Genomic DNA, 13716 nt, shown 5'->3' on the forward strand with positions numbered 1-13716 from the left:
TCCAATGCTTTTCACACTGGCCTCCCACTTCCACAAACTATAACTCATCCAGAACTTTGTGGCTCACATCACAATTTAAGATCTTTATTCACCTTTTCAAATCCATCCATGGTCTTGCCCCACCTTACTTCAGTAATCTCCTTCAGCCATGCAACCCCCTGAAACTGACTTACTACTTCTTCCTTCCGCTCCACCATTGGTGGCTGCTCCCAAAGTCACTTACTCATGCCTCAATATACCTATCTCATCTCCTGCCCCGCTTTCAAGTCTCCAAAATACCCTTCTCTTTCATCCTTTCGAATGTTGTAAAACGGATTTTAAATGATATTTTTTCATAATATATGGTTATATAAATATAGCTTGCAGCATTAAACATTTAAGTTGAAAAAATAAAGTATTTTGAGTTTAGTGACAAAGGCGGTGTTTATAAATGAAGGTTTCCAGCATATAAATTTCTAAAGGATTATAAATTCTGACAATAGCTAAATTGTCATTTGTAACATACAGCAAAAATCTAATGAAGTGGTTCTGAATTCCTGGGATGACAATTTTGTGATTATAGATAAACCAGACAAACTGGACCATCCTAATTCTTGAGGAAAAGTGTGTACTATAAAGAAATTGCACATTAAGTTTGGTGATGAAATTCTTCTAAAATGTTTGATTTGTAATAAATATAATGAGCAAATGGTCATCAGCATTGTCCTGTTAAAGGAAGCATATCAAGAGACTTTGCAGGACCAAACTCTGGATAGCCAACATCTGGGTCATCTGTAATTGTCAGAAATTTTGAACAATTTTATAAAGGAGAGCTAATAAATAAAGAGTTAGATTTAATGTCAGATTTAATGTGGGATAATCATGATTTGGTCCTCTGGAGGTTTAATCTTGCAAAATAAAAGGCAGTAATATGCCTTTAAAAAAAATATACACACACACATACACTTAAAAATGTCCTCTGCTTCACACCCCTCAAATTAAGGCGGCAGACAGGCACCCACTCCCAGCTGTCTCAATTCTGCCATATACCTACCTGCTAGTTAATACACACAAGTCACAGGGGTGTTTTGCTGTTTCCCAGTTTTTCATTTTCTCATGCCTGCTGTAAAACAACTTCTCTTCTCTAGTGTTCTCCAGATGGCCCGGCTAAGTTCAAGATCTCGCTTTGTTGGAAGCCATTAGCTTTAAGGCAACAGCATACTGATATACCCCATTTTGGAAAGTCACTTTCCCAATTTGATGTAAAAGTTAGAAGTACTTTAAACCTTTGTTGAATAAATGCCAATTTGTTGCATTAGTGCACCAGTGATGCATACCTGAAAAGGTTAGGTTAAGTCACCAATTAAAATTGGTTTTCAAGTTATCTTTTGACAAATTTTCAAAGACCAATTTGTTCACTACATTTTCCCATATACTGTACAGCAAAATGAGAAAAGTAATATTCAACAAATTCATTTCAAACAGAATTAATTCAAAATGCCAGTAAATGAGCATGTATAACAAATCTACATTGCACCATGCATGGAAAACAAAATATGCATGCCACCTGCAAAGATATGGGTCATGCAATTACCTTGCAAAGCATTTCCAAGTAAAGCTTCCAGCTCTGGATTAAATTCGGCCTTCTCTTTCAACATGTGGAACAGCAGTTGGTTTTGAGTAGAACTGTTAATTTCTATTTGCTTTACTCGACCTTCTAGAACCTTAATTTGAGATTCCTTCTGAGCTGCTTGGAGACCCTAAGATCAGATAAATTATTTTTTCTTTGAGGCATTCTCTTAAACAGTACAAAGTATTGCAGTTAAAGCAACAAAAATATCCAAGTTACGGTCAAGTTAGACTTAATTATTTTTTTTCTCCCCAGATCCCTCCATCTCAGAATCAAGATATATATACTTTAAACTTTACTCCGCCGCCTTGATGGAAATTGCACAGAACGATCAATACCTACACTAGATTCATATCAATTCTTTACCTACAAGCAAAAGGTAAGTAAGAAGAGCTAGCTTCAACACAAGTACTCCTCTATAGTTAGGAAAAATATATGCAATATAATTTTTTTTTTTTTTTTTTTTAAATTCCTACAACACCAAAAAGTTCTTGTATTCCATGCTTCAAAGTACTTAGAACTACTAATGTTAATTACAAGCCTGCTTATAAGGAGTTCCATAAAGTCCTGTGGTGAGCAACATCCTTTTTATTCTGCATGCCAAAATGCTGTGATCAGCCTGGAAAATTCATTACCAACAGCAGTACCTGCAAGTCAAATCTTGCACAGAAGCAATACAAATTTGGAATCTACTATTCACTTTAAGTGCCAGAAATCTATGTAGTTAAAAGATTTACACCTAACATGCACCACATATTAAGTATGTAAGTCACACATGTAAGGCCGCACATTAAAATATACCCATTGCGTCAGCCACTATTTTCTGACTGTCTTAAACCATTCTGCAACCATCCTAATTTGCTCCAAGAGGATGGAAATGATACCAATTTCAACCCAGTAACTATACAAAACCAAATAATTCACATGTTCTCCCCAAAGCTAATAATCACAAATCAGCAAGTGATATAAAATTGAAAATTGCTCAATTTTTTAAAACTACTTTGAGCAACTTTGTTATTACTTCAGCCAACTGATTGTATATAGCTCAAAGTTTATGATACCAAAATGCATAAAATCTTAAATAATTGACCCCAAAAATATAGGGGGGGGTGGGAAGAGAGCGAGAAGATGAAAAACGTACGTACATCCAGAACAAAAATCACAAAACACCAAACTGAGTGTTTAGATATCCTTCAGAATCCCATGCTGTTATATATGGGACCTCTTCCCAATCAATGCTGTCTTGTAGACTATCTACCATAACTTCCTACTTCATTCAACACAAAGAGGTTATGGCATAGTTGTACCAAACACTGAACCTGCAACTTTAAGCCAACTTGAAGAACTTCAATACTGAAACAAAGATTTCACCTGGCAGCGGTGCTCTGGAGTGCCTCATTATGGCCTTGTACAGATTGACCACAAGTGGCTTTCCGCTATTTGATGAAGTATTCATTTGTACGTGGAGGTTGATTGACTACAATAATTAATTCTTCAGAGTTTTACTCACAAATTTACCTTATTAATAACCATTGTGAGGAAGTGATCCAACATGTAGCGAGCTTCGGTCAAAGAGCAGGAAGTGATCACTGCTGAAACGTCCACTGTGCCCCCTTCCTCCTGCAAATGATGAGAAAAAATTTAAAACAATTTAAGTTTTTGCAGTGTTCAGGGGAATGAGGTGAAGACTACTTATGCTCAACATTTCTGTAAAACTCTGATGCTATTTAATGCAAAAGTTACTTTTAAATAATTAAAATGCCATGCTGTTCTGCTCAATTTTATTGCAAGCAGTTTTCCCCTTAATTTGACAATAATGTGGTGAAAGTGGGGGGAGGGGAGAAAGGTGTGCATCCATGTGGGAGAGACAGGGCAAAGGGAGAGAGTGTCAAGGGAAAAGGAAGAAAAAGGCTGTTAAAAACATTATTTTTAAGATTTGCTTCAATAAATTTGTAAACTGGGTGAACATGCCAAGGACCCTTCCCAGTTAGAGGAGAATATTGCCACCGTGTGTTCCTTGCAAACTAATGGAGCAATTGCCTATAAAATGAAGATTACTTCAAACATTTTACCACCAGGGCAGACGGAGTTCAGAGAAAGGAGATCAAGATCTAGGATCTGGAAGATCTCGGTTTGTGCCACAATTTGGGATGGATGGACTCTTACTTAAATTCTTGAAGGTCATTCCTGATGTGGAAATTGTTTCCTCCTTTCAGCTCTTACCAACTGTACTTTCAAGGGGTTAGCAAGTGATTAGGTTAATCGCCCCTGTTGCTTTGGTAATAGGCTACAATGAGGCTCTGTTATTGCACAAATGCTTTATAACCTTTGGACTGCTGATATTCCCACTAGCGTTAAGAAAGTATAGCTGAATAGATGATATCCTTCCTCAAGAGACTAACACTTAAGAATTGAATAAACTGCAAACAAGAAATCTGCAGGCTATCAAATATTATCCAGCAAAGCATCTTCTAAAACCTAACCCGAAGCCAGTGACTGCTTTCCACTTGTATTACAGGAGCACCAAATATCAAATTGTGCATCATCCTGTGACAGTCAGATTCAGCATGTGGAGGCAGCAATTTATGTTTAACCATCATCAACTAAAATCACTATTACAAGGGTCATTTAAAAACTAGCTGGCATAGCCTGGGGTGTCAATATTCCTACTCATCGTACCACTTGTTTTGTTTGCATAATAACTTGCATTTGTATAGCACCTTTAATGCAACAAAAAATGTCCCAAGGTGCTTCAGAGGCACAAGGAAAAAATAATTGCTGAATCAAAGGAGAATATATTAGGGGGGTGATGAAGAATTTGGTCAAGGTGGTGAATTTTAAGAATGACCTTAAAAAGAGGGCAGCGGAGAGGTTCAAGAAGGGAATTCCAGAGCTTGGGGCCTAGGTGGTTGAAGACACAACCACCAATGATAGGGAGGGACGATGCACAACAGGCCAGTCGAAGTAACCGAGTATTCAGGAGGGGTGGGGGCGTTGTAGGACTTGGAGGTTACAGAGTCAGACGAGCGGGGCCATGAAGCAATTTAAACGCAAGGATGAGAATGTAGGCCAGTGAGGAGTGGGGCGGAATCTTCTCTTCACAGAATCACAGAAACCCCACAGTGCAGATAGAGGCCATTTCGGCCCATCGAGCCTGCACCGACACATATCCCACCCTATCCCCGTAACCCCACGTATTTAATCCCCCTAACACTAAGGGTCAATTTATCATAGCCAATCATCCTAACCCGCACATCTTTGGACTGTGGGAGGAAACCGGAGCACCCGGAGAAAACCCACGCAAACACGGGGAGAATGTGCAAACTCCACACAGACAATCACCCGAGGCCGGATTCGAACCCGGGTCCCTGGCGCTGTGAGGCAACAGTGCTAACCACTATGCCAACGTGCTGCCCCTTCTTAGACAGTCCCTCGGAACCGAGGATGATTTGCTTCTACATTAAAAATGAGTTCGCAGGTGACTGATGAGTCCAATGCGGGACCTACAGTCTCTGTCACATGTGGGGCAGATGGTGATTGAAGGGGCGGGCGAGTGGGGTGCTTGGGTTGACGTGCGCTTCTTGCGCTTGGCTTCCGCTTGCTCCCGGCGAAGAGACTCTAGGTGTTCGGCGCCTTCCCGGATGCTTCTCCTCCACTTTGTGCGGTCTTGGGCCAGGGATTCCCAGGGTGGGGCGGAATAGGGTAAGAGCTGCAGACTTTTAGATGAGCTGCAAGTTCTTAAGGGTGATGGAAGGGAGGCCAGCTGGGAAAGTACTGGAATGGTCAACTTTGGAGATTACACAGGATGGATGAGAGTTTGAGCAGCAAATGGGCTGAGGTAAGGGCAGAAGCACACATTGTTAGATGTGGAATTAGACCATCTATGATGGAGGATATGGGGTGGAAAACTCAGTTCCAGGTCAAATAGGATGCAGAAGTTGTGAACAGTCTGGTTCTCCCCCGAAACCGTGGCCAAAGAGGGAGATGAAATCAGCAGAGAGTATATGGAGTTTGTGGTGGATGCTAAAGACTATGGCTTCAATTCCCATTGTTTAACTGGAGGAAACTGTGGCTCATCCAAGACTGGATGTCGAACAACCAGACTGACAATGCAGAGGCAGTGGAGGGTTTAAGAGATGTGGTGGAGAGGTAGAGCTCAATATCATCAGCATACGTGTGGAAGCTGACTCAATGTCTGCAGCTGATGTGGCCAAAGGGGAAAATGCAGATGGAAGGGGAGGGAGGCAACAATAGATCTTTGGGAGATGCTGGAAGTAATGGTGCTGGGGCAGGAAAAGAAACCATTGCTGGAGATGTCCTGGTTATAATTAGATAGGCAAGAGCAGAACCAAACAAGGGTAGTCCCTCTGAGCTGGACAAGAGAGGCACATTGGAGAAGGAGCATTGGAGAAGGATGGCGTAGTCAACCACGTCAAAAACTGCAGAGAAGTCTGGGACGACGAGGGGTAATAATGCATTTTTCTCACTCATTTGTGACTTTGGTTAGGGCCATTTCAGTGTTCTGGCAGGGGCAGAAACCCAAATGGAGAGATTCAAAGATGGAGTTGCTAGAAAGATGGGCACAGATTTGGGAGGCAACAACGCGCTCAAGAACGTGAGTGGAAAGGTAGATTACAGTTGGGACGATAGTTTGCAAGGACAGAGATCAAAGGTAGGTCGAGATGATGGCAGTTTTGAAAGGGAGGGGGACAGTAACTAAGGTGAATCATTTAAAATGTCAGCTAACATGTGGGCTAGGAAGGGAAGTTGTGCGGTCAGCAGTACAGTGGGAATAGAGTCAGGGGAGCATGAGGTAGATGTCATGGACAAGATGAACTCAGAGGGCAAGTGGGAAGATAGGAGAGAAACTAAGGAGATGCGCAGGTTCAGGGCTGGTGGCAACCAGAAAAGGCAGCTGAACAAATGGTCTCAATTCTAGTGACAAAATCCATGAGCTTCTCACACTTGGAGGTGGGAGTGAATAGGGCAGGGAAGAGGTCTTTGGAGAGTGTTGATTGTGGAGAAAAGCTGGTAGTTATCTGACACTAGGTGGCTAAAGCAGTTGTGCACCAGAGTCTGGGCGTCTTGAACTTCAGGGAGTAAAAATGGCGGGGGGGGGGGGGGGGGGGGGGGTGGTGGAGAAAGGGGAGGGAGGGAGGAGAGACAGGATGACAACTGCAGAACACTGCTACCCTGTATGGGTGAAGAGTCCTCCCGTACATTCACTGCATCATGCTCAGCATTCCTTATTTTGCACCCACTGAATCCCTACCAGTTCTATCAAACATATCCTATCAGTACTGAGAAGGTACAAAGTGACCATCCTGAAGTTTTAGAATCCCAGCTTTATGGAACATCACCTCTTGGTTAACAAGAATGACAAATTTATCCACCAAAAGCCTCCAGTAACTCTGCCCTTCTCCAAATGTCAGTCCTCCAAGGCTCAATTTAAGGCAGAGTCTGTGGACACCTTACTATTACCTTCATACTGGTAATTGTCAGCTAAGTGCACCCAGAACAATATACAGTATTATTGTGTATGTGCCTTTAAGAGAAGAACTGATTCTATACTGCAGTACCGGCAGTGACCACCCCTGTATATAAAGCCATAGCAGGCTTCTGTATTTCAGTCTTGAATTACTCTCTGTTCAGTAAATACCTGTTTTATTGTTCTCCTGCAGTCTGAGTATTATTGATCCTCGGACACAACAAGTATGCCTTTAGGTCAGACCCAAGAATTACCGATGGGGTCTCTGAAGAGGCAGGTGATAGAAAATAGGACACACATTTGTTCTATATTTGTTGGTATGGAAGAATTGTACAATGCAATTAAGGCAGCTATCTGGTAGTTAGATTTATGTATAGATGTTTCAGGACTTTTATTTTCCCCAATAAGTACAACAGTAAGGAATAATTACAAAATTGACTTGCCTTTGCTTCCTCCATCTGCATGATATTGGCCTGGCATTCTGAAATGCTATCATTAATGTAATCAATATTTGCACTCAAAGACTCAGTTTCCTCATTAATGCTATGGATTGTTTTATCATCTACACACTCCTGTACAAATTTTTCTCTCCGCCTATTCAGCTTGTCACATCTTTTTGTCAGATCTTCACGTTGCTGTAAAATAAACAGTGAAACAGGTAAGCATTTGCGGGGGCGAGGGAATCAACTACATTCTCACAAATATAGCACATAAATATAGAAAATGCTGGAAATACTCAGCAGGTCAGGCAGCATATGTAGAGAGAGAAACAGAGTTAACGTTTCAGGTCGATGACCCTTCGTCATCGACCTGAAACGTTAACTCTGTTTCTCTCTCTACATATGCTGCCTGACCTGCTGAGTATTTCCAGCATTTTCTGTTTTTATTTCAGATTTCCAGCATCTACAGTATTTTGCTTTTGTAGCACATAAATATATTGTTCCTACTGATTTCAATGTAAGCGTTTGTTGGCTTACTTTAGTGTCTGATCAGTAGCACATAAAAATACCTTCCCAGAAGTTAGTTTTAAATTCTTTCAGATTTGTACATTTTTCTTCAACTGCACACAAACACATTCAAAATAAATGTATAAAAAAGAAAATCAATGGCATTCACTACTCAACCAGTCAGCCAGTTATGAACCACAGCAGGATCCGGCCTCACCTGTAGGCCGACTCTCCTGCAACAGGCTCGAATCTTCCACCCTCTCATCTGAAAATTATGATTAGCTACCTGCAAACCCTGGCTTTGCAGTAATTTTCTTTTTAAAACTGCTGATAATGGAGAGATAGCAACGATGCTTGCGTCTGCGCTCAAAGACTCAGTTTCCTCATTGATGCTATGGATTGTTTTATCATCTACACACTCCTGTACAAATTTTTCTCTATCTATTCAGCTTGTCAAGAGACGATGGAGAGACGACACTTGCGTCTGCACTCACTCGGAGGTCGAGCTCCAGGCCATCATCAACACCTTCACCAAAGCGTACGAGAGCATGGGCCTTACACTAAACATCCGTAAGACAAAGGTCCTCTACCAACCTGCCCCCGCCACACAGTACCACCCCCCGATTATCAAAATCCACTACAAGGCCATGGACAACGTGGACCACTTTCCATACCTCGGGAGCCGACTGTCAACAAGGGCAGACGTCGACGACGAAGTCCAGCACCGCCTTTAGTGTGCCAGTGCAGCCTTTGGTCGCCTGAGGAAGTGTGTGTTTGAAGACCAGGACCTCAAACCCGGCACTAAGCTCATGGTCTACAGAGCAGCAGTGATGCCCGCCCTGCTGTATGCCTCAGACATGGACCCTGTACAGCAGGCACTTCAAAGCACTGGAGAGGTACCACCAACGCTGCCTCCGCAGGATCCTGCAGGTCCATTGGCAGGATAGGCGCAACGTCAGTGTTCTTGCTCAGGCCAACATCCCCAGCATCAAAGCTTTGACCACGCTCGGTCAGCTCCGATGGACAGGTCACATTGTCCGCATGCCCGATACGAGACTCCCAAAACAAGCGCTCTACTTGGAGCTCCAGCACGGCAAGAGAGGCCCAGGTGGGCAGAAGAAACGCTTCAAGGACACCCTCAAAACCTCCTTGAAAAAGTGTAACACCCCCACCGACACCTGGGAATCCCTGGCCCAAGACCGCACAAAGTGGAGGAGAAGCATCCGGGAAGGCACCCAACACCTCGAGTCTCTTTGCCGGGAGCAAGCGGAAGCCAAGCGCAAACAGCGCAAGGAGCGCATGTCAACCCAAGCACCCCACCCACCTACTCCTTCAATCACCGTCTGCCCCACCTGTGACAGAGACTGTAGGTCCCGCATTGGACTCATCAGTCACCCGAGAACTCATTTTTAACGTGGAAGCAAGTCATCCTCGGTTCCGAGGGACTGCCTAAGAAAAGCAGCAAATGTATTATAAGGAGAAATGCAAAGCACCACTGAAACCGTCTCATCAAAAATGTCAACAAGGTAAGAGAGGGAGGGAAAAAGACAAAGCGAGTCAGAGAACACGCAAAGGTAAATTAAGCATGCTTGATATGAGAAAGAGGCTAAGAAAAATTAAGACAAATGTATTGGCACAGCTGCAGTACAGTAAAAAAAAAACTGTTCTTTTCACAGCATTGCTAACAGAGCCACATTTTCAGTGCTTGCTCACATTAAATACGTTTTGTGCCATTTGCATTTGCAAATCAGGTAAGTATTCAAAGCATACAAGCAAAACAGCTCACCAGCCTCAAATTGCCAATGTAATTTTAATCATTAAAAATAGTTGGCAAGATCAGTTCTCTATAATAATTAAAATCTAAAGAGCAAGCGATCAGTTTATTTTAACTTCATAAACCTGACTTTTTTGATGACACGTCACACCAGCTGCTTTCATGCAACAATTAATACCCATCCTTCCAAGAGTGATTTCTGAAAGCAACATATACCAAGTTTGTTAATAGTTAACCATGATCAATTTATAGCAAGTTTTTACAGATTAGTGTCACCTTCAAAAAAGGGTCAAGTACCATACAGAAGGAGTTAAATAGAAATATGGAAAATTTAGCATTTAAGAGTACACATCATCCTGTTGTCTGAAAGAAAAATGAAAGTATCAAGTAACCTAACCAGATCGTATTTGCTGAAAAAAAAAAATACTTCCATTTCTAATTTTCAAGTTGGGGGGGAGGTGGAAGAAAGACGGCGGAGAGATCATTCTTACTTTGAGAAGTCGATTCATGTCAGCTTCCATGTTAGCAATAGTCATCCTCTGCATGATGATTTCAGTAACTCTACGTTCAAGTGACTGCCATTTCATTCTGGCTGCTCTAGAAGTATATCTACTTGTAATTTTCCTCTGGTACTTCTTCCTACAATTGATCAGAATCAAATTGTTAGCCCACACAATCTCATATGATCTGATATACAAACTTGTTTAAAGTTGGTAGTCACTATTGTTATTGCTAATTTCACTTAATTATTTCTAAGGGAGTGTTCAAGAGTTTGAATTATTTATACATCGAATTAATGGACCATAAAAAACAGCATGCAACCATTTGGCCTATTGAGCCTACTCCACCAGCTTGTTAGCCATGGCAGCTGCAACATTTTAATCTTAATCCTTTTATCCTTCCGATGAGACCCATGCCTCAAGTGCCCATCTCCCCATAAGTATGTCTCCTTTTTAAACACTTCAAATGCTGCTGCATTTTTGGGCCTTCAGGGAGTATGCATTACACATTTTCAGTTTACTTTGTGTGGAGAAATTGTTTCTGGATTCACTTTTAATTTAGTTCTAATTTTCTTGTGCCCCCTTGTTCTGGATTCCTTTAGTAGAAGGAAGAGTCTAATACAGCTCATTGTCGATCTGGTCAATTCCTTTCATTATTTTTAAACACCTCAATTGAATCACTTCTTCACCATGAAATATAACGTGAGTTCACTCAGCCTCTCATAATTGCCAAGTCCTTGCATCTCAGAAACCAAACTGGTGAATTGCTGCTAGTCTCCCTCCAAAGCCAATACCTCCTTCTTAAAATCAGGTGCCCGAACTGAATGAAATCTAAACCAGCATTCTGTGTAACTGCAGTACACAGTACTTCCTTGCTTTTATATTCCACACCTAGAGAAGAAGCCCCTTCACTTTTCAATAGATTTGACCAAAACGATTTCTCATTTTGCAATGCTGCTTACTGGTATTAATTTCCCATAATATACACACTACACGTCATTACTCAATTCCACTTTTTCAGAACATATGTGGCATGGCTCCAAGATGACTTTTCCAGGTGATTTTTGTTTCTCTTCTGTCTTCTTGGCGGTTCTTTAGGTCACACGCGAGGTCATTTATTTTGGTATTTGGGCAATGTATATCTCCCCAACAGAGCTCTCCTCATTCCCCATAACTTGTAATATTTTTCAAGTGTTTATCCAATTCATGGACTGACTCAGCTTCAAAAACCATGTGGTAAAGTATTCTATTCTACAACTCCCGTGTGGAAAAATACCTTCTCTTGTATTTTTATTAACCACGTTTATATCCTCATTATCAATTTACCAGTAGAAATAATCTTCCACTATTTATCCTCTCATTACTGTACAAAACTTAACATTTCTATTAGATTTCACTAACTATTTCTGCTCTTGTGAATACAGTCCTAGTTGTTTGTTAGCCTGCCAATATAACTTGATCCAACCAGCCCTAATATAACTTTAGTAAATCTACAACAAATGTTTTCCATAACTTAATATCCTTTCTATAGTGGGGTGCCCAAAAGAATCCTAACTGCAGTCTAACCAACATCCCTGATAGACTGTAAGGTAGTGGAACCTGCTGGGTAAATATTTTGCGACTGTTTAGTAATTACTTCTAAAAACAAAACCTGATTTGTAGGCCATAGTCTAAGTCACAGGTTCGGAGATTGATTCTCATTATTCCAAGACGAACACAAAGAGGTTTGGGTCATTTCCAGTGGTAACTTACCCTAGTGAGAGTGTTCTATTCAAACACTGCAGATGTTACAGTACTAGATATAATAAGGTCACGATTTGGTTTGTAGGGAGCAAGGACTCACTTACAGGAGTGGTCCTTTGTACTGACTTAGAAACCTTGGAGTATGCCAGATGTTTCTAACAGTTCCAACACATATTTCCAGGACACATGCGAGCTATATAACACCATTCCAAGAGACATTCATTTACTCCTATTCTCCACTTTTCCCTTTACCCACCCCTCTTTTCAAGCCACTACTTCATCTTCAAAACCACGAACCTTACTTTTCACAACATATGAGAGTTCAAACACTTTCAATGTCCAAATATACCACATGACTAAAGTCATTCCCATCCTATGCTTAGTAATTTTCTCAATATGCTTAAATTAGCCAATTTATGCATGACCTGCCCCTTACAAATCAGTGTTTAACATCCTTCATTAGCCCTTATCTTTCTGTTACTTGGGTTATCCCTCAATATTGACTTAATAATGTACTTACTACTGACGTAAGGTTCACTCGCCTGTAATTACCCAGCTCATTCCAGTTCCTTTTTTTTTTTGAAAGGTGTAATATTCACAACCCTCCAGCCATTTGGTACAATTTATTACATAGAAACATAGAAGATAGGAGCAGGAGTAGGCCATTCGGCCCTTCGAGCCTGCTCCGCCATTCAACGAGATCATGGCTGATCATCCAAACCCTAGCACCCGGTCCCTACACCGACAGCCATCCCACCCAAGCCCTATCCCCGTAACCCCACGTATTTAATCCCCCCTAACACTAAGGGTCAATTTTTATCATGGCCAATCAACCTAACCCGCACATCTTTGGACCGCACATACCTCAGAATTTGAAAATTATGGATTAGAATCTCTGCTCTTTTATCACTAACCTCCCTCAATATTCTGCAGCTTAGATCATCAGGCCTGGTGACTTAGTGGTATTAATCTAAAAAGAAGAATCCTTTTAATTACAGGAGTTTATATTTCATCCCAAAACTCTGATGGAAGTATTTTGGGAGCACCACATCCCCCCCTTTTAACTATTGAAAATTCAATTTACTTAGACAAGGATGATACACCCTCATGTTTTTTCAGTGTCTACCTTTCCCCTTAGCATTAGCTTGGCTCAGCTCGTAGCACTCCCGAGTCAGAAGGTTTTGGGTTCAAGACTCATTCCAGGACCCGAGCATGTAATCTAGACTGACATTTCAGTGCAATACAGAGAGTACGGTATCAGAGGTTACATCTTACAAATGAGACATTAAAATGAGTCCAATTTGATGGCCATGTCACTATTTGAGTAGCAGGGTGTTCATCCAGTGATCTGACCAACATTCTTCCCTCAGCCAACACTGCCAAAAACAGATCCATTGGTAATTCATCTCGTGCGGTTAGTGGGATCTTGCTGTCTGGAAATTGTTTTATAAGCAAAGATAGCAGCCAATGACTACATTACAAAAAGTAATTCACGGCACGTGAAGTGTTTTGGGATGTCCTGAAAATGAAATAAGATGGTAAATAATACAAGTTTGTTCTTTTCTTCCTTGTGAAGGTAGCAACTCATGGTGGATTAGGAGCATCATGGGTACCAGCAGTCCTCAGATACCAAATTCCAATTCTTAAATGGTATC

General features: G+C 41.3%; 1 protein-coding gene across 6 annotated transcripts in view; it reads right to left on the reverse strand.

The window, feature by feature from the left end:
• The window catches only part of LOC147105620 (kinesin-like protein KIF21A), a 194325-nt gene that overhangs the window by 64012 nt on the left and 116597 nt on the right, over positions 1-13716 (reverse strand). For all 6 annotated transcript variants that reach the window (XR_015081534.1, XM_086010168.1, XM_086010167.1 and 3 more), the window contains 4 exons: positions 10310-10457; positions 7541-7732; positions 3128-3229; positions 1574-1739 (listed from right to left, as the gene is read on the reverse strand). Coding sequence is in view for 5 of the 6 variants with exons in the window: in XM_086010168.1 (XP_085866294.1) it covers positions 1574-1739; positions 3128-3229; positions 7541-7732; positions 10310-10457 (608 nt within the window). In the remaining variant the exon portion in view is untranslated. The remainder of the gene's footprint in view (positions 1-1573; positions 1740-3127; positions 3230-7540; positions 7733-10309; positions 10458-13716) is intronic.

Source organism: Somniosus microcephalus, chromosome 17 (genome assembly GCF_052327205.1).
Source record: "Somniosus microcephalus isolate GS21.2 chromosome 17, FLI_Smic_1.0, whole genome shotgun sequence".
NCBI classification, from domain to species: domain Eukaryota; kingdom Metazoa; phylum Chordata; class Chondrichthyes; order Squaliformes; family Somniosidae; genus Somniosus; species Somniosus microcephalus.